The sequence below is a fragment of the Apostichopus japonicus genome, chromosome 17 (assembly GCF_037975245.1).
Source record: "Apostichopus japonicus isolate 1M-3 chromosome 17, ASM3797524v1, whole genome shotgun sequence".
Taxonomy (NCBI): domain Eukaryota; kingdom Metazoa; phylum Echinodermata; class Holothuroidea; order Aspidochirotida; family Stichopodidae; genus Apostichopus; species Apostichopus japonicus.
Genome location: NC_092577.1, coordinates 509,340 through 533,944, shown reverse-complemented (window position 1 = coordinate 533,944; position 24,605 = coordinate 509,340). Strand labels below are relative to the sequence as shown.

The following is a 24,605-nucleotide window of genomic DNA, read 5'->3' as shown; positions in this document are numbered from 1 at the left end:
TAGATAAACTGCAGGATGGAATTGCTAAATTATTGGATTTCATGATTTTTTAAATGATATGTTGCCATTTTTAAAGATTCCCTTCCTACTTTTGACTGTCTAAGATGTTTTGTTACAAACAAAGTAACATAGCAATATTATCATGTTATCTTGGTAGTAGCAACCTATAGCTACCATGCCTTTGGTAATCACATAGTTACAGCCCTAGTATGCTGCAGTTTCAGTGGTATAATCTAATTCATATCCAAAAACATGCCACAAATGGAGGTAATAACATTTATTAATCTATAATTGTCTTTGTTTTGTAACTTGGTGTGCATCTTACCAAGACATAGAATATTCACACAACATGAATACTCATCAATATTGAATAGAATCACCATGGTAACAACAGGTACTCTCAAGCAGCAAGTTATGATTTCAAGTAATTCAAGTTTTATTTCCTACACAATCTATGAATAAATGTATCTGATGTTCATGTGGAAAGACACTCATGCATCAAATAAAGTCATACATACATTGTTGAGAGCTTCTCAACATCCATTTAGAGACTACAAAAACACTTAGAGTCAACTTTCCAGGTATATCATCTTTCCAATAACTTTTGTAAACTTAATCTAACACAGACGGAGTCTACCATTGCAAGTCTGAAAGTCATTTAAGCATTTAGAAAATATTGATTTTTTGTTATTAGCAAACCTTTTCTGCCTTAATAGACTAAGTCATCATTCTGTTTACAACATGCTTAAACTTAACAGATATTTTTCCCAGGATACAATCTTTACTGTATCAAATGATCTGTTCAGTATGACCACACAGTCTTAAATATAGGACAAAAAATAAATAACATATTAATTTACCATAATTTTGTAGTCACGTGGATTGATAGGCACTTAACCACAGTAGCAAAATGAAAACTATTTTGTTATATTCCAAATAATTATTTCTTTCACTACAAATTAGGCTTCATCATTCAAGTTTCAAGATATGAACTAGAATGCAAAATGGCTACCAAGAAAGCCAATGAAAATTAATGTAAGTTCCAGCTGTGTTCACCAAGCAAAGCTTAAAGCGGTTATCATATCATGCAAGAATGAATCAAGATTATCTTGTCCCTTTAAGAAGATACATACATTCATCAATTGGTAATTACTAAATGTTATCAAAATAAAGAAAACGTTGTTTTGTTATGCAGTGTTGTGTATTGTTCCGTGTTGTGTCTTATGTTGTGTAGTGTTATATTGTGTAGTTTTGTGTTGTGTATTGTTTTGTGTTGTTCTATGTAGTGTTGTGCTATGCAGTGTTGTGTATTGTTTTGTGTTGTTGTGTAATGTTTTGTGTTGTGTATTGGTTTGTGTTGTGCTATATAGTGTTGTGTTGTGTATTGTTTTGTGTCGTGTATTGTTTTGTGTTGTGTATTGTGTTGTGTATTGAATTGTGTTGTGCTATATAGTGTTATGTATGGTTTTGTGCTGTGTTGTGTATAGTATTTTTATGTGTTGTGCATCATTTTTTTTCCAGGAGCTTTGGTTTGCAGCATGCACTTATATCATTTGTTTCTTAAAACCATCTCCTACGCGATACTGCAGTACAAGTTATCACTGTGATGGTGAAATATAAACTGACAACACATTGATACCTGTTACTGTGCATATTGCAGTTATGGCCAACAGCAGAAAAATAGCACCATATAGATTCCACTGTAGAGTCACTTGAATAAACAGTGCTCCAGAATACAGGTCAACCTATAAAAGACAAGAAAAATGGCAATTATCACCCTGAAACTTTATTGTTTGATGCCAAATGTGATGAAAACCTGCAGTTCAATACCTGCAATCAAAGTGATAGGCCTATAAGCACAAAATACTTTGCATAGCTTAATGATATCATTTTTTTAAAAATGTACATAGATCTTTGTCCATCAAGATCATGCCGACATGCAGCTCACTGCTGCACAAACATTCATTATAATATAGAAATGATTACTGGAAACATTGCTTAATTATGATCCACTGGTTCAATGTTTGAGAGAATTAGCAATGCAGATCAAGAGCATTGCAGTGTTCATACAAGTTAAATAATACTTTAATTAATTGTATGTTAATTAACTAATACAAATGTAACTTACTCCGATATCTTATTTGCAGTGTTCATACAAGTTAAATAATACTTTAATTAATTGTATGTTAATTAACTAATACAAATGTAACTCACACCGATATCTTATTGGCAGTGTTCATACAAGTTAAATAATACTTTAATTAATTGTATGTTAATGAACTAATACAAATGTAACTCACACCGATATCTTATTGGCAGTGTTCATACAAGTTAAATAATACTTTAATTAATTGTATGTTAATGAACTAATACAAATGTAACTCACACCGATATCTTATTTGCAGTGTTCATACAAGTTAAATAATACTTTAATTAATTGTATGTTAATTAACTAACACAATTACTCATACCGATATCTTGGTGAATACATAGAGGATCAGTGAGAGCAGAGCAAGGAAGACTGGAACCCTCTGGCCTCCGTAACGTTTCTTCATGTACTCTGGAAGAGTACAAACCTAGAAAACAAATCAAACATGAAAGGAACTGCAGATCTGCTACTATACTACAGGGTTGAGCTAGTACTGTAATAAAAGGTTGAGCTGGGACTGTAATACAGGGTTGAGCTGGTACTGTAATACAGGGTTGAGCTAGTACTGTACTATAGGGTTGAGCTGATACTGTACTATATGCACGGTTCAGCTAGCATTGTAATACAGGGTTGAGCTGGTACTGTACTATAGAGTCGAGCTGGTACTGCAATGCAGGGTTGAGCTGGTACTGTACTATAGGGTTGAGCTGATACAGTAATGCAGGGTTCAGCTAGTACTATAACACAGGGTTGAGCTGGTACTGTAATACAGGGCTGAGCTTATACTGTAATACAGGGCTGAGCTGATACTGTAATACAGGGTTGAGGTGATACTGTAATACAGGGTTCAGCTGATACTGTAATACAGGGTTGAGGTGATACTGTAATACAGGGTTGAGCTAGTACTGTACTATAGGGTTGAGCTGGTACTGTAATACAGGGTTGAGCTGGTACTGTAATACAGGGTTCAGCTAGTACTGTAATACAGGGTTGAGCTGGTACTGTAATACAGGGTTGAGCTGATACTGTAATACAGGGCTGAGCTGATACTGTAATACAGGGTTGAGCTTATACTGTAATACAGGGTTGAGCTTATACTGTAATACAGGGTTGAGCTGGTACTGTAATACAGGGTTGAGCTTATACTGTAATACAGGGCTGAGCTGATACTGTAATACAGGGTTGAGCTTATACTGTAATACAGGGCTGAGCTGATACTGTAATACAGGGCTGAGCTTATACTGTAATACAGGGTTGAGCTGATACTGTAATACAGGGTTGAGGTGATACTGTAATACAGGGTTGAGCTAGTACTGTACTATTGGGTTGAGCTGGTACTGTAATGCAGGGTTGAGCTAGTATTGTAATATAGGGTTGAGCTGATACTGTAATACAGGGTTGAGGTGATACTGTAATACAGGGTTGAGCTAGTACTGTACTATAGGGTTGAGCTAGTACTGTAATACAGAGTTGAGCTGGTACTGTAATACAGGGTTGAGCTGATACAGTAATGCAGGGTTCAGTTAGTACTGTAATACAGGGTTGAGCTGGTACTACCCCTCTACAAATATTTCCCATGTCTGCACGCGTGCGATTTTAGAAGAGTGCGCAAAATGCAAACGGTTCGCGTGCAATTTGAAACATTGTACGCTAGCAAAAGTAGCGCGTCGCACGCAAGCTGCGCGCTCCAGCATGCCGCGCGCGAAACGCAAACGGATCGAGGGCGATTTGAAACTATATACGCTAGCAAAAGTCGCACGCAAGCTGCGCGCTACAGCGTGCCGCGCTGTCCAGCTTTAAGCGCGCGAAAGGCAAACGGATCGCGTGCGATTTGAAACAATGTACGCTAGCAAAAAAGTAGCGTGTCGCACGCAAGCTGCGCACTGTAGCGCGCCAGAAGCATAGAAACAATGCACGCTACTTGAGCAAGCTGCTGTGCCCGCTACTTGAGCGCGCTGCGAGCGACTTGAGCGCGCTGCAGTTTGTTGTTGAATATAGAACCACACAAAAAGATAAAGGGTGCATGCAGCTATATAAGCACATATAGCTCCAAAGCAGAAAAAAGAAAACAAATTTTTCAATTTAAATGTCTAAAATAAAATGTATTGTGAAGTAAAATGAGACAACATGTCTCATGTGCACAGATTAATATTAAAAGGTATTTTAATGAAAAGAAAAGATCTTGGTGAGAATACTGCTGATGAGTAGAATTGTTTAGGGTGTAAGCATTGGCAGTTGACGGATAGAATATTAATACAATTAAGTGATTTAATATTTTTATTAAAGGTTGGAGAAACTAACAAGGCTTAAAACTGTGAACATAGACTTTGTTCATAAAGTCAACAGTGTCATGCAACTTTATAAGAGTAATGAACTAATGTAGTTTTGGTTAACAGTTTAATTAAAATGAATATAAAAAAAAAACTGGCAAGATATCATAGTTAGTATAAAAAAAGATTGATGCAATATAAAAAAAATATCTAATTGTGCAGCAGAAAAATGGCAGGTGAAAGAAATCATTGATTTTTAACTAAAATGACTCGATTCAGATTGCTTGGTGTAACCTAAACTACCAAAAGTTTTCAAGGTATAAAAAATGGCAAGGGGGAAAATGGAATACTGAGAGATGTTTAGGTAATGTGCAGTTGCAGCTTAAGAATATAATTGAAATACTTTAAGGTTTAAAGTCATTTTAAAAATGGCAAGGCTAAATATGGAGTATATTACATAGAGTTGCAAAGGTTGTTGAGTACCTATCATACAAGGAAGTTTTAAGTGACCTATAAAGTTAGCATACAATATATACCCAACCCCAGGGAAGTTATGAATTGTTACTGCCGCATGTCTGTCAAACTGGAAAACTTCTGCTTGAAGCTACGACGAACAGTGACGCACTTGCTGTTTACTATGGCATTGATGTCAGTCTCTGTCGGTGCTGGCAGACCCTTCTTTTGACAAAAGCACAGGACATATGCTGCAAAGAAATGGGTAAAAACCTATCTAATTGATGTAAATAATATTTAACACATGAAAAAGTGTCAGTTGTGCACTGAAAAAAAATTTCTGTAGGTACAAAATTTCTGGTTTATAAATTTTTGTCTTTTCTGTAAGTGCACATTGCATGCCACCAAAATATCCCTTTAATAAATTGTCAATCACCAAAATGCAAAGTAGAATGCAAACAGCAAACAATTTGAAACACTCAACTCCTCTTTTTGGTGCACACACCTACCTTAAAATATATGCTCTCTTTTGCAAGCTTTTTTTCTTGATAAATAGAAAAAGTAAACCTTTTAACAGTAACTCACCTTTGGCTGCACTCAAGCGTTTGGGATCAAGCGGAACACTCACGTCAGCAGACTGCTTGTTGCAAGCCTTTGGTCTTCCTCCAACAGCACAGCCACGACGAAGCTCATCAAAGGAAAAGAGGACTTCTAGAATTTTCCTCAACATTACACCTAAACCTTTTCTCCCTTTTAGTGCAATACTGGTTCGTTCTGGCACAGTGACATAAACACCAGTGCCTTTCACTAATTCAACTTTCTGCAAAGAGACAATGAAATGTAGAAAATGACTAAATATTTATCACTGTCAATTTGTTTTCATTAGTAAGGGGAATGGAAAAGTGGGGGGGGGGGGCAAATGGGTTGCTGTCAGGAAGACTTGAAAAAAATGTGAAGTTGAAACAAAGTTTGTACCCATTCCAACAGCAAAAATTTCTATGACTTTTCCATGACTTTCAAGGACCTCAAATGAAATATTCTTCAAATGTGTTTTTGTTTTCCCACTTCTGTTTTTTTTTACATTATAAACAAATTTTAGATTGAGAATATCAGGGAAAAAATACATGGTTTCTTTAGATTCCCTGACTTTTCCATGACCTTTGGAAAAATTATACATATTCCCTGACTTTCCAGACCTTGAAATTCCTATTTTAGTTTCCCTGACTTTCCAGAACCTGCAGTGTGCAAACTTTGTGATATTATTACAGGCTGGGACGAGTTGTGCAATCTCTACCTGAATTTTTTACAAACATTTTCTTTTTTTGATTAAGACACAAGCTTTTGTTGCTTATTCATATGTACCTGTACTTACAAGGTAGGGTTTGCCTTTCCAAGGTGATTCATACACTTACAGTTGAATTTCAAGTATTTTCATAGATCACTTTTATTTTGATATGCTAGGACTGTAAGCAGGACAAATTTGTTACCGCACAGCTCAAAATAGAAACAAAGCTACAAAAGAACACACCTCATCATGATCAACAGATGGTGATGGTGACATTGATGTGTCACCTACTTCTGTGACGGAGCTACTTGTTGTTGCCCCCAGTGTACTCGTTTCAGGTATGGTTGAAAATGATGGCGTAGTCAACGATGGTGGCGTAGTTAACGATGGTGGCGTAGTCATCAATGGTGGTGCAGTCTCTGTGACCATACAGGACAAAGTCTTTGTCAGGTCACTGAGGAATTTAATCTTCCTTGGAGTCACATCTAATGAACAGGAGATTATAAAAGAACTCATTTTTCTATCATATCCATTCATGAGGGTAAATGAGACAATTAGCAATCATTACCTACAGTATGTACCAATTGAAACCTGAAATGTTGGTTAAAATTTACATTTTTCTAGGCGAAGTCCAATAGATTAAACGTTTTCTCACAATAAGGAAAAGAGGGAAACCGGCAAAAGTCTGGGTTTTTGTGGTCCTTGTCCTGGAAATAATAATATGGTGTAACAATATAGCCAGAAAAAAATAATATTCTGGTCCAAAAACAGCTAAAATAAACTTACTGATTTCATTCATTACTGTCTTCTCTGGTGCTGGTGAGTTGTAGCAGTCACAACCTTCACTGAGCCTTTGTCGCAAATCTTGAATTTCCTGGTCATTTGTTTCAATTACCCACAGAAGTCTGTCTACTTCCTGTCTCAAGAAATGAATTTCATCCAGGTTTGTAGAGTCATTAAAAAGATTAGAATCATCGTGAAGAACTTCTACAGCCCGTGAGACTCCTTCAAGACAGTTTCCTTCATCTCCTGAATCATTCAGTAGGGCTGTGAATGAAGTAAACTGGGCAGACATTGCATTGTCAGTGTTGCTAATAATTGGTTCTGGAATAGGAATATCTATTGCAGGCTCAGGTTCTCCTGTGGAAGTTGATGTATAAGTGGGGCTTTCCTTCAAATATTGTTCAAAGACAGCCCTCTGGGCATCAACTTTGGCGGAAAGTTTTGACATCTTTGCCTTGGTCTCCTTTGCTTTTTTCGTGGGCGGTGGCAGTAAAGCTTTGTCAGCCGTTTCCTCTTCCTCCACATCTGTTGCCTCAAGTAGTTTCCTGGGCTTTGTCCTCTTTCTCCCTTTCGTAGAAGCTATACACTCATCCTGACGTGGAGATGATTGGCCTTCTTGGGGATCCGTTACTTTAAAGAGGGCCTCTTCAAGTTTAAACTGCTCTTCACGTAATACTTTAGAGTCAGCTGTGAATGATTGTACAGAAAACAATGATGATCACAGTTGCTTACCTCTATAGTATGAGAACTCTAGCTAATAATTTTTTTTAAACAATAGGATTACAGAAACATGGTACATGTATGGTTATATGCAGCCCCAGACATAAGGGGGGGGGGGAATCATTGGGGTTTTAAAAGAGCAGGGCATGATGATTTATTGTATTGAAAAAGTACAGAGAAGACTGATGTCATACAGTAGGTAATTACTGTATAGACTGTAGCCTGCAGGTAAGGTTTGGTGACTTTGGTTGTCAGATAAATGACATGCATTAAAGGGACGAAGTACAGTTAAACTACTGTAGACTCGAAAAGTAGCAAGAAATAAATTAATGAACATTAATGATGCGTGACATATTTAAAGTGTACAGTCGACATATTTGTCGTATTAACACTATTCACAGAAAGGTTTTAATTTTTACACACCACAAAGTTCCTATGGAAAACTAGGCTAATCAATTTGTACAGGATTTCAATTTGATTTCAAATTGTACAGGATTTTTCAAGACAATGAGCAACTTTCTGAAAAATTACTTTGCTTTGTATATTAATGCATACAGTACCAACATTTGTCTTGTTTGGACCTGGTAAAGAAGGACCATGCTTTTGAAATGATGACTCCATAACTAAGTAAACATTCTTTGGAACGCTTTAAATTTATTTCTTGACGCCAATAAGCATGTGGCCTAGGCTTCCTTGTACTTGTAACGTCAGAGGAAACCAACATAAATATAAAGTAGCCTATTTACTGATTCCATTGCTCTGCAATTTTGCAGCCTTCTAATCATCTGCGTTGAGGGCTATAGGCTATCAAATGTTGTGTTATGTGTAGCCTAATTCGCCTTTGTTGTAAGAATAGTTTATAAATAATTGTTACGACTAGTCGTAAGAATAGCCACGGCCAATAAAGAATTTTGATCAAAGGTAGGCTAGGCCTAGGCTAACCACATTTGAATATCTGGCATATTTAGAGCCAATACAGCATAGGCCTAGGCTTTAAGTTTAAATAGTTACTACTGTAGTACTAGGCCTAGTAGTATTAGTAAGGTAGCCTAAGCTACAATTGCTTAGCCTAAGCTGTAAATTTAGTGTTACTCTTAAGTTAATGTTACTTGTTAGCCTATCGCAATAGTACTCACCACTGATTTTGATAAGCTTTCCGAGATATGGTCCCTTTCCTTTCCACTTGATTTTACAAACAGCTCCTTCTTTCACTTGATTTTTTTCAACCACTGAAGATAAAGGTTCGATGCTGACTAAACGATCGTCAACCCAGTAAATAAGGCATCTTTGCCGAACAGTTTGGAGTTTCGTTGAAACGACTTTAGGACTTTTTGCATTTTCTGCCGCTGTCTGAGACAAAAGCATCAAGGCAGTCGCATCCATTATCAAGGCCCTAACTTGCAAATATAAATGTCTTGATATTGTTAAAATTCCCTGGATAATTCGCAAAGCTGCAATCTCCCAACAGGTTGACAAAGAATGTATTTTGACGATAATCCAACGGAATATCCTGCTTCCGATACAAAGAAAACGAACAACTGGTTTGCAAAGTCGAGGCTGTAGAACTACAGGACGTTAGGCTAGTAGGTTAGGCTATGGAAGAGCTAGAAACCTTACGTTCATGCAAACGAAACTGAGAGATAAACTATCAGCTAATTAAAGTTGAGCGGAATCAATACAAGGCATAAAAAAAAAAAAAAAAATTAAACACTTTCGCAATGGCTGATTGAAATAAGTTACAGTAGATGTCAAGGGAAAGATATGGACTTTTCGGCAAGAACTTGTTGACAGCGTACTGTAACGTCGGTACTTCTAACTTAGGTTCAAAATTAAAGCGCGATGATCGTTTGTTCTACGCTGATTGGCTAGTATCTACCAGTCCATAATATTTGCATATATATCGACTTACGCAACATCTATAGTTTGGCAAAGTGCTTCCACGGAGGAGAAAGAATCACGTACAGCTAATAACACGGTTAAGGTGGTCAAAATGTTTATAGAGCAGTAATTCGGTTCAAAAGTAGTCGCATGAGCTTATCTTTGAAAACTTGTATTGGTAACAGGATCTAACGATGCGTATTTAAGAAAATTCATTTTCACGATGTGGAAGCATTTTAGTTGTATCGTACATTGTTCCGTACAACTGACCATTATCGGGATATGTTAATTGCTATTTTCAAGCACTGATCTACACTAGCAGTGTTCTCAAGTAGTAATTTAGTATACAGTGCCAAGTTGCCAACGTTAATCTAACATACTTAGTAAACTATTACAGCGCGGCGACCATCCGGTGAAAGTATTTTTAAACGTCAGCACTACCGAGCCCGCCTGTTGTTTCATCAGGGGGGAAATGGTGATCATTCGTAGGTTTTGCACAGATGAATTCACTGTCGCAGTTGTGTTATGGTGACTTCGAAACCACCTCATATTCATAATGTCTCACTTACTGGAAGTTGATCCAACAAGTCCTTACTTGCCTACACAGGACAACAGAGCTTATAAGCGGCGGCGTACACAACGTCAGCCTAACGTTCAGTCACGCTGTCGAACAAGGCCTAAGCCTAGTGATATTAATAGTTCATCAAAACAAACTGTCTCGAGAACCACACGGTGGCGTATGGACAAGCAAGTGGAGATTAATGCGAGTTTAGGTGTTAGGACAGTTGAATTAGAAGATGATGAATTCACAGTAAGTGAAATTCAGCCAGGGCAAGTTGACTTCGTTTCAACAAGAGAGGTTGAAGTTGAACATGATGCCCATGGTAGTACTGCTACTAGTAGTACTAGCCTCCAAATTACGCAATACATAGGCCAAGCAACAAACAAACAATTTGAACCTAGCCAACCTTCCCTTACAACCCATTTAAAACCTGAACTCAATGAGGATAAAATGGGTACTCAGAATTTGTCATCTGAACTTGAATGCATTCATACTGTGGAACAAGGATCTAGTAATAATCTGAATTTCTCCGAATCTGACCACTTCATGGGCCTACCTCTGTCTGATGGCTCCTCAACGGATGGAATAAAAAGGTAATAAGACCTAGGCTTATAGTATAACTAGGCTTCCCAAATTAGTGATACTTTTTAGGTAGACTCACATACAGTAGTTGTAAGGGAAATAGGTAAGGACCAACTGGCCAGCTGTCTTATTCCCAAAATACAATTTGCCCAAACAGCCTGGATTTTTTTATTAACCAACCTGGGCTTATGTGGTTTCTTTAACAAGAATGAAGATATATGGTACTGATCAGAGCTTGTGTGGGTTTTAATATGTCCAGGCAGGTTGGGTGAAATCTATCAAGTGTTGTTAATTTGACATGTATGATGCTAGTAAGTGTTGCAGTTTAATCCTTGATCAAATGAAATAGAATAGAAAATAGAGTTAAAGTTGGTGCGATGCTGTGTCAAATTGGTCAAGGGTTTGGGGATTTCCTCTATATGTACTTTTCTAGTCATCTTTACTTTTAGAAGTACACTTAAATCATGGAAAAATGTTTCATCATAGAAACATGCAAGAAGCTCATGTTTCCTTGCCATTCACTAAAACAATGCAAGGTTCTTGGCTGTACTCTAACATAGTTGTTCACACATAAACAGGTTATATTTGAACCATAACTTTGTTTTCCTGTACTCATCACAGGGATCTGGATGATGATAACCTCCACCTGGCAAATATTAAAGAGGTAGGAGGCATTTATGAAAGTGATGACTGGTGTGACCCACTCAGTGTAGAGGAGTTCGACCTTGAAGATGACTGGTTTGACTGCAAGGAATCCCCATCTATCCATGATGAAGCAGAAGATGAAGGAAGTAAACCACTTTATGAAGGTGCTCCACTAACTTTGGCAGAAAGTATGTTGATGATTCTGATGTTTTCAAGCAGCCATAGCATTACTGGTGTTGCACTGGTTGATTTGCTTGTGCTAATTTCAATGCACTGCCAAAAGCCAAATATCTGCAAGACAACACTTCATATGTTTAACAAATTTTATGGAACTCTAAAAAATCCTTTGAAATTCCACAAGTTCTGCAATTTTTGTAATTATTTACTTAGCTCCTCTGATAATGTTAGGTGCCCAGTATGCAGCAGTAATGTCTCGGAGAACAGTGGAATATCCTACTTTATAGAAATACCGATTGTTAATCAAATTTGCACCTTAATGAAAAGGCAGGGATTTTATAATGACTTGCAGCATAGATTCAACAGAAAGAAGAAAAACAGTGACAATATTGAGGATATTTATGATGGAGAGCAGTACAAACGTCTTTTTGCTCCCGGAAAACTTTTACATGAACCAAGAAACATATCTCTTATGTGGTATACAGATGGATGTCCCATCTTCAAATCATCAAAGGTCAGCCTTTGGCCCCTCTTTTTTTCAATCAATGAGTTGCCGCATAAACGACGGTTCCTAAAAGAGAATTTGATTTACGCTGGATTGTGGCTTGGTTCAAAACCGGCTGTGGGCACTTTTCTGAAGCCATTCCTTGCTTCCATTAAAGAACTTCAAGATGGTGTAGAAGTTTATGCTCAGGACAAAAAGGAAATTATCATAGTTAAAGCTGTGGTTCTCTGCGGTACATGTGACCTTCCTGCAAGAGCTGTAATGTTAAATATGGTGCAGTTTAATGGTGCTTTTGGGTGTTCTCATTGCTTACAAAAAGGCTGTTCAACATCAACAGGAAAAGGCTCGGTGTGGACATATCCTTTTTGCATGACTAATCCCCTTGGTCCTAAACGGTCTCATGAAAAAATGTTGAGTGATGCTATGAAAGTGCATACCATGCAAATGAAAAAGCCCATTAATGGCATCAAAGGGCCTACTTTTCTAAGTTCATTTGGTATGAATCTTGCTGATGGAATGGCTATTGATTATATGCACACAGTTCTGCTTGGAGTATCTAAGAAATTGTTACACTTATGGTTCGACACATCTCATTCCAAAGAACTATTTTCTTTAACCAAACTGCTTGACAATATTGATATGCGACTTACCAAGATAAAGCCTCCACATTTCATTTCCCGAATTCCAAGGAGTATTAAAGATCATTTGGGTTATTGGAAGGCATCAGAATATAGGGCATGGCTGTTTTATTACTCTTTACCAGCTCTAAAGGGTTTAATGAATGACATATTTTTTGAGCATTATGCATTACTAGTAGAGGCAGTTGTCATTTTGAATAGTGACAGTATTTCTGTCAATGATATTAAATACTGTGAAAGTTTACTTATCCAGTTTTGTTACTTGTTTGGGACATTATATGGAGACAGGTACTGCCTTTCTGTGGTTCATGGGCTTCTCCATCTTCCAGGTGTAGTGAGAAATCTTGGTCCACTGTGGGTGTATTCATGCTTTGCATATGAAGATATCAATGGGAAATTATTGCACATGGTGCAGGGCACAAAAAAGCCACATTTGCAAATAGCAAATAATTTGTGTTCTTTGCTGAAGGTTCCAGAGTTATTGCAAAATGTGTCTGTTGGGGCAGATACATTGAAGTATGTTAAAAAACTATCTGTTAAGAAAAAACCTGCCTCAAGGACAGAGGTGATAGATGGCTTCATTTCAGTGGTTGGTCGTCTTTTGCCTTGTAACCCTGAGTCAGATCTGTTGCCATTGATAGTTGAATGTATTGGTTATAAACCACAGCTTTTTTACAAATTTCTTCGTCTTCAGCTGAATGACATGTTACTTTACAGCAGTGATTACAAACTTGTGACCAAAAGAAATTCATACACTGTAAGATACCTTAAAGAGGGAGTTACATTTTTTGGGCAGATAAAGTACTTTTTAAAATGTACGAAATGCTGCAGTTGCTCTGCGAAATGTATGTGCTCTTCAGATTATCTCGCTGTGATAAAGCACATGAACTCTGTGGCTGAAAGCATTGCTGCAAATTGCAGAAAAACATTAAAATTAGACCATCTTTTGATGGTTAAAAATCAAGGTGATGTTTTTTTTCATATCATACCTGTAAAGGATATTGCTGAGCTATGTATTTTCATGCAGTTTGAAAATCCAGAAGAGTCTTTCATTGCACAAGCTCCAAATTTACTAGAGAGTGACTAAAGGGTGGAATAATATCTTTTGCTGGTAGACTAATACTCAGGGTGTACTGCAAATAAAAATGAGTGCCTTCAGGTTACCAATTTTAATGTTTAGTTTTCTTTAGGAAATCATTGTGAGACATGAATAAATGCTGTGTATATATTCAGCTTTCTGCTCATATTAGGGCAAAAGGAATTGGTATACATTTTGAGGCTGGGGGATTGAGTGGAGAAAGAGGTGTGGTAGTACTTGATATACGTAATTACAGTAAATTCCAAATTGTAGTTCTTTATCAACAATGGAGCATAAGCCTCAAGTTAATGGTGTAGTGCAAGGAAAACCCTTACTGGTTTTAACCATGAATTCACAATTGACATTACATGTGTCATACTTATTTTGGCTTCTAAACAAAAGATGGGTTTCTCCCTCAATTTTGATATTCTTTCTATTTGTTAGCCTGTGATACATTACTTACATGTACTGTATGATGAGTGTAAATAAATTTCATTTCACTACATGTTCTTTGTAATGAGGTATCTTATTTCTAAAGGTGTTGTTAACTTACATTAGAAATTGTTTGTCAGGCTTGAAAAATATTGCCCTGTTTTCCTCCTATTCCCCAAGGTGCACAAGCATCTTGATTTCATTGAAGATCATTTGAAGTAACATTTCACTGAAAGCCTGCGTTCCTAATTGTACTGTAACATTTCTCATGCTTTTAAATACTGTTCAATATACCCTACAGAATTGTTTCAAGAACCCCTAAGGGCCTTCGGGTTCCCATGAAACTGACCCAGAAGTTTGTATGCTCACCGCACCACCTTACACAAGTCTACACATGGTTCAAGTCCAAGAGCTACTCGCGCACAAAGACATATAAGCAATTTTTTCAAAGTCCAAATTGTTTGCTTCACATTTTTTTCTAAGTCCAAATTGTTTGCTTCAGAAGTCAGCAAAAGTATTTAAGTCCTCTTTGTACGCTTAACCAAGAACTGGCGCGCTAACATCAAGCGCGCACGTGCAAAGACGAAGCACGTGCACGCTAATACGAAGCGTGCGCCTGCTAAGATGGCACGGGCGCGCTCCGTCTTAGTGTGCGCGCGCTAAGACAAAGCGCACGCTTCCCTTGGAGCGCGTGGGTTGTGCGCAGGTTGCGTACTTTTGTGCGCCAGTTACGAACGTTGTTGTATGTTCGCTCTCGGCGCATAAGCTGCGCGCAACTAGCACACTTAAATTTGTAGAGGGGTACTTCTACAGTGTTGAGCTTGTACTGTAACAATGGGTTGAGCTGGTATTTTAATTACTGTAGGTTTGAGCTGGTACTATAATACAGGGTTGAGCTTGTACTGTAATACAGGGTTGAGCTGGTACTGTAATGCAGGGTTCAGCTAGTACTGTAATACAGGGTTGAGCTGATACTGTAATGCGGGGTTGAGCTGGTACTGTAATACAGGGCTGAGCTGGTACTGTAATACAGGGCTGAGCTGGTACTGTAATGCAGGGCTGGTGCTACTACTACAGTGTTGAGCTTGTACTGTAATACAGGGTTGAGCTGGTACTGTAATACAGGGTTGAGCTAGTACTGTTATACAGGGTTGAGCTGGTATTTTAATTGATGTAGGTTTGAGCTAGTACTGTACTGTACTACGTACAGGGCTGAGGTGTGACTGCATGCTACAGGGTTGAGCTGGTACTGTACTACAGGATTGAGTACTGCTCTAATAATGTTATGTGAGAGAGTACTAGTATACTATTAATCTAGGATTGAATAAGTCTCTACCAATATAACCTGATGGAGTACTATTCTACCGGGTTGAGTACTATTCTAACATAATGCGATGGCCAGAGTACACTATTGCAGTGTTGAGTACTACTTAAATATTCTGTGATTGATTACCCTACTACAGGCATGATTACTGCATTAATGTAATATGATGGAGTACAGCTACCAAACGGTTGACAGGATTAATTATATGAAATATAAACGATTGAGTACAACATGAATGAATACTATATTGATTGAACAATTGAAAAATTCACCCCGCTGGCTATGTAGACTGGTAAAAACACCCATCCAAGGAGTTGAACCAGCAGGCAAGCCTGTAAATAAAATCAAATAAACATTGGTTACTTGTCAGATGAAAACCCCCAGGAAAATAACAGGGCGAGAAGGAGATGAATTTAATAAAGGCATTTATAATGAAGTGTGGCAATAACAAATTACATACAGCTTGATGAGTTTTGGTTGAGAGCGTTGATATTTTAGGTGCATATATGTCGTGATACGCTTCATAATCATGTATGTTAAATATGAATGTAAGAGACTGACTTCGGTCAGCTTGAGGCTTTGATAAGCCAATGAGGCTTCTTCGCAAGTTCCTGCTTGCAGGAGGACTAAAAGACATAAGTACATACATTGAACTTTACCATTATCCACTGTGACTAAATTATAACACCAATGTGGGAGAATTAAGAATGAAATCAAGAAAGCAGCTAGGAACTCTTCATAATTTATATTTGTTAATCAAATAACCAATAGTGCACAGCCTATACCCTTAACCGTCAGCAACTAGCACAAAGTCTTAAATATCACATAAACTGGTGAGAGATGAACTTGAACTGTTACACTCACATTGAATTCAAATGCTGCAACTCCGATACCAGCTGCTGCTCCAGACCCTGCTAAACCTATAAAATGTTCACTACCGATGTTGCTGGCAAACAGAGAAGCCCCAACCTGACAGAAACAAGAATGAAGACAATTAATATATCTAAAATATCATTTATGTTTCTGAAATTTATGAATTTTCTTTTATTACCATAAGATGACAATATTACAAAGCTGTGTTTTTTTGTTCCATCTGTATAATTTAGCCATTTTTGCATAGTGTTAATTGCTATCCAATATTTTAAGGCACAATTGTTCATTCCCTGAACTGGATGTTGTATGGCATACACTAACCACCTTAAATGATGATTGGGATGGGAGGGGGGAGGGGAGGGGGATGTAATTAACATTTATGGTTTATGTTTTTAATGACACTCAAGGTATTGCCTACTTGACAAGCCCTATTACGACAAACTGTATGTGCTTTTCCCTCAGTGCAGTGGGCTTAAGAGGGCTATATATTCATACATAACACATTAATCTGAATATATAAATTTATATACATATATATATTTATACAGTATATCAGCTCTACTATATAGAGCTTTAATTAGCTCCTCATAAGAGGGCTATATATTCATACATAACACATTAATCTGATATATTTATATACATATTGTATATATTTATACAGTATAGTAAGACGGGGTAAAAAAAAAACGTTTCCTTAAAGTTTAACATAAAACTCGTTAGGTAGATGCTTAGGTAGATATTTTAGCATTGTCAGTTGACAATTGGGAATACCTTCCTAAATAGCCATAATAAAAATTTCAATCACAATGAGTAAAGGAGAAATTCCAGAAAAGGGGTGGTTTTTTTTTTACCCCGGCTGTTAGTCATTTTTGGGGTAATAAAAAAACCCTGCTGGGGTAAAAAAAGTCCACACTGTTAAAACAACATACTACCAAAGAAAATGTGCAAAACCACCAGAAATATTTTCAGCACACTTTAGAAAAGCTTTATTTGGGCATTTTCAATCGAGTTCTGCATGAATTAACCTATTGCCAAACGATAAACTCCGGGAAACAAACCCCACCTTCCGAGACTAAGCAAGATTCTATCAAGACTGTTTAATACCCCCTGAAACATTATTGACCATGTTTTATGAGTGTTATTCTATATATTAGTATCACATCCAGCTGTGGGGTTGGGACTTAGGGTAGAGTATAATTTAGGACTCTAAAAATAACAAGATAACCATACAGCAGACATATATTGTGTTAGGCTATAACACTAGGCTAACATAGCAATAACTTAGGTTAAGAACAGGCAACAGTTAGTTATAAAAATGTAAATTATTATATTGGTAGAAATAAGAGGAGCATAGATGTACTCCCTGTGTCAATCATATAGCAGTTCTAACATTCTGTGATAAATATAAACCATTTTGGGAGGAAAATAGGACTGGTCTTTTTTTACCCCAAACGGACACTAAACCCTGGGATAAAAAAAATCCACGTCATTCGAGAAAACTGGCAGATCGTGCGGGTAATTACATTACTGATTCATGTAGGTACACCTCTTGTTATCATAACCAAGAAACAAAAACCTCTATATCAGTTCTAATATTTTTTGCAGGATAAAGTTAAAGGACAGTGTTCAGAACCTAAATATTTGCTATTTTTAGAGTATGGGAAAAATCGGCGCTAAAAGTATCGATACGCCGATGGAAAAGAATAGTAACAATCAATAAAGTATGTCAGAATTGACTTGGGCACCATGGTTTTCACATACACCATACAAAAATGTGTTTCAATTTCTCACGACTTGTAGTGGGGGTGGGTTTTTTTTACCCCAACTACCCTGTGGTTTTTTTTTACCCCGATTTACTATATATCAGCTCTACTATATAGAGCTTTAATTAGCTCCTCATAAGAGGGCTATACGGTATATTCATACATAACACATTAATCTGAATATATAAATTTATATACATATTTTATATATTTATACAGTATATCAGCTCTACTATATAGAGCTTTAATTAGCTCCTCATAAGAGGGCTACTGTGTAGTCATACATAATACATTAATCTGAAATATATTTATATACATATTGTATATATTTATACAGTATATCAGCTCTACTATATAGAGCTTTACATAGCTCCTTATAAGAGGGCTATAGTCATACATAACACATAAATCAGAATGTTTTAATTTAATCAGCTCTACTATATAAATAGCTCCTCATAAGAGGGCTATCTAAGTCATAACACATTAATCTGAATGTTTATTAATACAGTATATCAACTCTAGTACTCTACTATATAGAGCTATAAATAGCTCCTCAAAAGAGGGCTATAGTCATACATAACACATTAATCGGAATGTTTATTAATACAGTATATCAGCTCTATAGCTATAAATAGCTGCTCATTTACACTGTAACATTTATCCTTGGTTGTATTGCATTATGCTTCAATGGACTGCTTGAAAATGAGTATTTCACTGAAGCTAAATATACCTCCACTTCTGGTGATAAATCAAACACAAAAATGAAAATTACGGCTAGATGGAACATATGTTAATTACATGGTAGTACGTCCATGTGGAATAGCTTAACAAATTCCACAGTACCAACTCCAGCTGCAGATGTATTAATCATATATACTTCAAGACATGTTAATGAATTTGTTAGGCTATTGAACTCGTTCTAAGGAAATCAACCCCAAAATATTTTACATTCTTAGTCTGTGATCTTTCTAGATATATGTTTGTGCAACACATGTCTAATATAGTCATGTAGTGTACATATATATAAATAATACTCATGTTCATGAATTCCTTTAATATTTTCACTATTGGTTAATTGTCATACGGGAGGGAGCCTTAGTATTCCCCTTTAAGTTGCTTACTATTAGCCAAAAGTTTTTAATACATGCAGGAGTCTTTGTTATTTCAGGGAAGTTTTTACTTTAATACATGCAGGAGTCTGTTGCATTTCAGGCAGGTCTTTAATACATGCATGAGTCTGTTGTATTTCAGGGATGTTTTTAATACATGCAGGGGTTTCTTTTATTTCAGGGATGTTTCTAATACATGTAGGAGTTTCTTTCATTTCAGGAAAGTCTTTAATACATGCAGGAGTCTCTTGTATTTCAGGAAAGTTTTTAATACATGCAGGAGTTTCTTTTATTTCAGGGATGTTTTTAATACATGCAGGAGTCTCTTTTATTTCAGGGATTTTTTTAATACATGCAGGAGTCTCTTTTATTTCAGGGATGTTTTTAATACATGCAGGAGTATGTTGTATTTCATGGAAGCCTTTAATACATGCAGGAGTCTGTTGTATTTCATGGAAGCCTTTAATACATGCAGGAGTCTGTTGTATTTCAGGGAAGTTCTTAATACATGCAGGAGTCTCTTTTATTTCAGAGATGTTTTAATACATGCAGGAGTCTCTTGTATTTCAGGGAAGTCTTTAATACATGCAGGAGTCTTTTGTGCTTCAGGGGTGTTTTTAATACATGCAGGAGTCTCTTGTATTTCAGGGAAGTTTTTGATACATGCAGGAGTCTCTTGTAATTCAGGGATGTTTTGATAAATGCAGGAGTCTTTGGTATTTCAGGGATACTTACCGGAAGCCATAGCATGTGTCTTCCTGCCAGAAAGTAACCACTGACGGTGCCTCTGTTAGAACGGCAGAGAGACTGTGAAGAAAGAAAGTCTGTTGATTCATGACTGGATTGACTAAAAAAATGCAGTATATACTTAACTTGAACATTCCAAACAGCTCATTCATAGCTATTGGGGAATTCCTACCATGTCAATGTAAACATTACATGTATGTATTGAAACCATTTCATCCAGATGTCAGCAATAAATATAAAACTGTGAGTACATGTATTGTCCAAACAAGCTGAATTACCACCTGTTCACCAAATCACCATGCTAGACAAGGTCCATAGTATAACTGGCTAAAAAAAACTCCACAGAGTACATGCAATGTAACTTAAACTCATTTACAGTAGATGTAAATTTGAATACCTTGCACATTCTTGGCTAGTATACAGTACCACACACACTATATGGTACAGTTTATACTCAAACTAACATATTGTCTACTGTAATCTGAGAATTCTAACCAAGATTTAACGTGAACATTTTCAAGCTTTTTTTTTTTTCCATTTTTTTTTTTTTTTTTTAGCCTTTGAAGAAGATCCTGCTAGGATCGAAACCTCAGGCCAACTTACTTTTACACAAAGATTTAAGGTGAACATTCTGCAAATGAAGGTGTGGCATGCATGATATGTTCACCATAATACGATACTATTAGGTACTGCTTTGTTAACAAACAGCTACATGCAACATTTCCTTTAATTGTATATAATGTAAGATTTTCTGCCATCATAATTATTCCCTTTGTTTTAACACTGCCTGTTCAGCTGATGGTATCTATTGCCAGTAATATATACTACATTTCAGTGAGAGTTACTTTCCATGGACTCTATATTGGAAACCTACTTAGTCTCTATGAATTATATATTTGAACAGGTGCAACAATATACTTAGAACTGATCTGTTTGTCAAGTTTTCTAGCACACTGATTACAGTACTTAGAAGATTTGTAACCTTTGTTCTGACTGAAGTCATATTAATTTCCAAACATTATAAAATCAAACTGTATTGATACAGCTAGTATACATGTGTCCATGGTTTTGTTTTTTCTCTTCTTATTTTTCATTTGCACTTGTTTGAATAAATTGAAAGCATTATCTTTGCAATGTTGTACAACAAATGAGAATGCCTGCCTGGTATACATAAATTATACAGACACAGTACAGACCAAATCTGACTATATAACTGCATGACTTTCTAACAAAGTTTGAGGCTGTAACTATTAATGTAGCTAGAGCTACCAAACATGGTCAGGCCATATAGACAATTTGGATAAAAGCTATAACCAGTTTGCTTGCCATCCATAACCAGAATGCAAAAATGCATTGAGGTTTCGAAGACTTCATTACACTATAATGTTGCTCGTTCACGGTAGAAATAGAGCTCTCATACTATAAACATCCTGAATGACTCTTTTTGATGTACATTTACACTATGGCATGATGAACACAGGTTAGTCTACTGCACATGGCAATACATGTCCTCGAAATACAATAGGGGCCTTGAGAAGTTTCCATGATTCTTACCTTGAGATATCATGTTTAAAGGAATTTGATCTGTTGACCTCATATGACGTTTGAACTACGCCAACATTAACAGGATTCTTGTACTTAATATGAGAATTTCCATATTCCATGTATGAGAATTGCATGATTTCCAACATGAGATATCATGTGTAATAGGTTTTCAGAGTTTGACCACTGGTGACCCAGATGACCTTTCACCTCCTCCAAAATCAATTGAGTTCTTCTATTCAATATAATACATCCACATGCCAAATATGAACGTATCAATGCTGCCTAACTCGAGATATCATGCATATACAAGGTTTCCAATAGTTGAACTCTGGTGACCTTGGGTGACTTTGACCTTGACTTACTGTAATACAACAATATCACAGATCCGCACATCCACAGAATACATTTAAAACTAGTGGTCATATTACAAAGTTTATGATGAATGTGCCTATAGAACTGGTCTACAAAACTGGCCTTTTAACTTAAAAGGATAAGGCAAAAGAAAATTTATTTCTGCTATGTCAATGAGGAATATTATCAAGCATTCTGGTGGAATTTGCATAAAAATCCTACCTTTTGTTTACGATCGAGATATTGGCAGTTGAAGTTGTCACCTCCTGTACCATATAGTGAACTTGAAGCAAACAGATGTGATGTCATTGATACATAATGACAAATAAATCTTTTGGTTTTCTTTAAAATTTTCATCTATTTTGCTGCTCCAAAATTTGATGTATCCATATTGTACCTTTGTCACAGGCATTAATTGGTAATTAGTCAAAAACGTCACATCCAATTTAGGCTGGCAAACAATCAATGCTATCCAATTACGGGTCAAAACAACAGATTGAAAAAATGTTAATACATAGTTTAGTCAGTGTGCAGCCATAACATCACACCTGTTTGCTTTAACTTTAAGTCCACTTACAATAAAAAATGCAAGAACGTCTGCCTGCCAATATCTCAAAAGCAGTAGGCCTACATAGGATTATAATGCAACTTTCGCAGGAATTCTTTGATTTTGTCCCGCTTTAATAATACATCAAAATAAATTTCGCTCTGGAGTATCCTTCTAACTATAATCTCATTCGTTACTTATGAGGGAATTATGTATAGGTATAGTCCTAGGCTATAACCGGCCAGCTCGGGCCTACATGCTATAGTATAGGTCATAGCACCTAGTCATAAACTACTACTACTAGGCCCTAGTTTAATTTAGATGATACGCCTAGCAACTTACGTAAAGCCCAACACATAACACCAGAATAAAATAACCAATTATGGCAACATAGTCCCACGCTGCGAGGCTTGACGAAGCCATGTTGACTGACTTTCACTTCACCACTAGTACTAGTGTCACTTCAAAGATAATATCGTAGGCTGGGTTTTCGGATTTCTGACCTTCTGATTTCCAATCTGACAGTCTGGTCTCCAGGGAAACTGAATTTACCGCACAGAAGTTCAACTTCTATGCTCTACCGAGACAGTTGGTTCAAGGAACCCATGCAGTGACAGTGTACTGGTATCACAGAAACTTATTTCTGTTACTGATGGTGTGTTCAGAGAGCTCCTGCATGCTGTAACAACTTTAGCACTGTGGAGCTTCAGGTTGGCCCTGACGTTTTGTGTTTTCAAATATCAAGCATGTCCTCGCGTATATACACCCCAATCCAGAGCCGTAGTCACGCAGGGAGGGGGTCTCATCCGCTTTATAAATTCAGACTTCCTTGTAGTTTATGAACACAAACACATACAAAATATAAAAGTATTCTTTCAATTTAAAATGATAACACCCCCACGCAAAAAGAGGTTTATATATACAAAAAATATGTTAAAGAAGTTTTGCAGATCAGATATAAATATAGGATACACCAGGCATGACGAGAGTTAGGGAGGCTATATAGCCTATGGTCGTATCATATTTCACGGGCGTATTGAATATTCTACATGTTGAGTTGTTTTAATGTTCACTTATTTGTGCACATTTTGATATAAGTTCATCATTGCTCCATAAAATGAATCCCAATGACTGCTAAATCTGTGATGTCGTAGTGTCTATGCGCTGTCATACTGTCCAGTTTGATATGTCCTCGAAATGTGAGATAGCATAAACTTATTCCATGTCATGTTTATTCTTTCTCTTCTGAAACGATGTTTACACCATAGAAGAACTTACAAAAACATTAACAGCCATTGTCATTCACTCTGCTTGTTGCCATAGATACATTCATGAAATTTACCCAAATTTTTCAAGAAATTTGCACGCCGTTTGCAAAGACTCCGTGTAAAGCTATTAATTTTGATGACTGAAATATCCCTTCAACCAAATCGATGACGTCAGTGTCAACCTTGACTAAGATATGACCCGGACAAATAATTATTCTGGTAATTCTCATGAACTTTGCTACTAACCTTTTTTTTTACTTATTTTTTATTATTGTCATTCTCAGTGCAGAAGCACTGCTTTCCAGAGGAACCCTCACGTGAATTGAATTGTTTGCCAAGCATGTTTTCGTTTAGGGCCTTCGCTGGTTATTTAATAGTAAATGATTGTATGTGACGGGTTACAGTACTGAGGCCTAGTTGAGTCGATGCATTTTCCTATTCCTAACTACGTGACACTTTAGCCAATCATGGACAAGCAAAGTTTAACAAGTCCCGCCTACTTGACATACCGTATATCACAGATTTCAGAACTATAGATTCTCGTAACAGACAGGCTACATCTTTCCGGTTAGAACTTTTCCGATTAGTTTTAAGTTCCTGGAATTCCCAGATCTGGATTAAAATGAATATTAAGACCTATATTCCTGTGGTTAATGGTTTCAGCCAACCAAGTGTTAAGTTTACTATTTTTTTCAAGATTCAGATTTAAATTCGTTTACAGTTCCGAAACCATGTTTATCTTTCCCCGTATAAGTCTTAGAGCGGATGTTTTGCAGTGATAGCGAGAATCAGACAATGTTTTTTCTTGAAGTGCATCATGTGAACCATTTCCGTATAATGAGGGCAGAACAAAAACAGTTTTTGGATACATACTCTTTTCTTTTGATAATAGGCTCTACATAATAATACGCGCGCAGATGC

General features: G+C 36.7%; 3 protein-coding genes across 3 annotated transcripts in view; 1 reads left to right on the top strand and 2 right to left on the bottom strand.

Annotated features, from left to right (window-relative positions):
* The window catches only part of LOC139984865 (sodium/glucose cotransporter 4-like), a 38,009-nt gene extending 14,154 nt beyond the window's left edge, over positions 1 to 23,855 (bottom strand). The window contains exons 1-6 of the mRNA XM_071998970.1: positions 22,759 to 23,855; positions 19,962 to 20,033; positions 16,346 to 16,450; positions 15,754 to 15,813; positions 2,472 to 2,576; positions 1,640 to 1,745 (exon numbers count right to left, since the gene is read on the bottom strand). Coding sequence (XP_071855071.1) covers positions 1,640 to 1,745; positions 2,472 to 2,576; positions 15,754 to 15,813; positions 16,346 to 16,450; positions 19,962 to 20,033; positions 22,759 to 22,839 — 529 coding nt within the window. The 5' untranslated portion in view covers positions 22,840 to 23,855. The remainder of the gene's footprint in view (positions 1 to 1,639; positions 1,746 to 2,471; positions 2,577 to 15,753; positions 15,814 to 16,345; positions 16,451 to 19,961; positions 20,034 to 22,758) is intronic.
* LOC139985020 (uncharacterized) lies at positions 4,213 to 9,330 on the bottom strand. The gene is made up of 5 exons (XM_071999200.1): positions 8,797 to 9,330; positions 6,944 to 7,627; positions 6,401 to 6,642; positions 5,458 to 5,692; positions 4,213 to 5,123 (listed from the first exon to the last, which is right to left on the bottom strand). The coding sequence occupies exons 1-5, from the start codon at positions 9,041 to 9,043 to the stop codon at positions 4,981 to 4,983; spliced, it is 1,551 nt and encodes a 516-aa protein (XP_071855301.1). The 5' UTR covers positions 9,044 to 9,330; the 3' UTR covers positions 4,213 to 4,980.
* LOC139985019 (uncharacterized) lies at positions 9,682 to 14,301 on the top strand. Its single transcript, XM_071999199.1, has 2 exons — positions 9,682 to 10,693; positions 11,304 to 14,301. Exons 1-2 carry the CDS (start codon positions 10,095 to 10,097, stop codon positions 13,732 to 13,734), a joined length of 3,030 nt encoding a protein of 1,009 aa, XP_071855300.1. The 5' UTR covers positions 9,682 to 10,094; the 3' UTR covers positions 13,735 to 14,301.
* Positions 23,856 to 24,605: the final 750 nt, after the last annotated feature.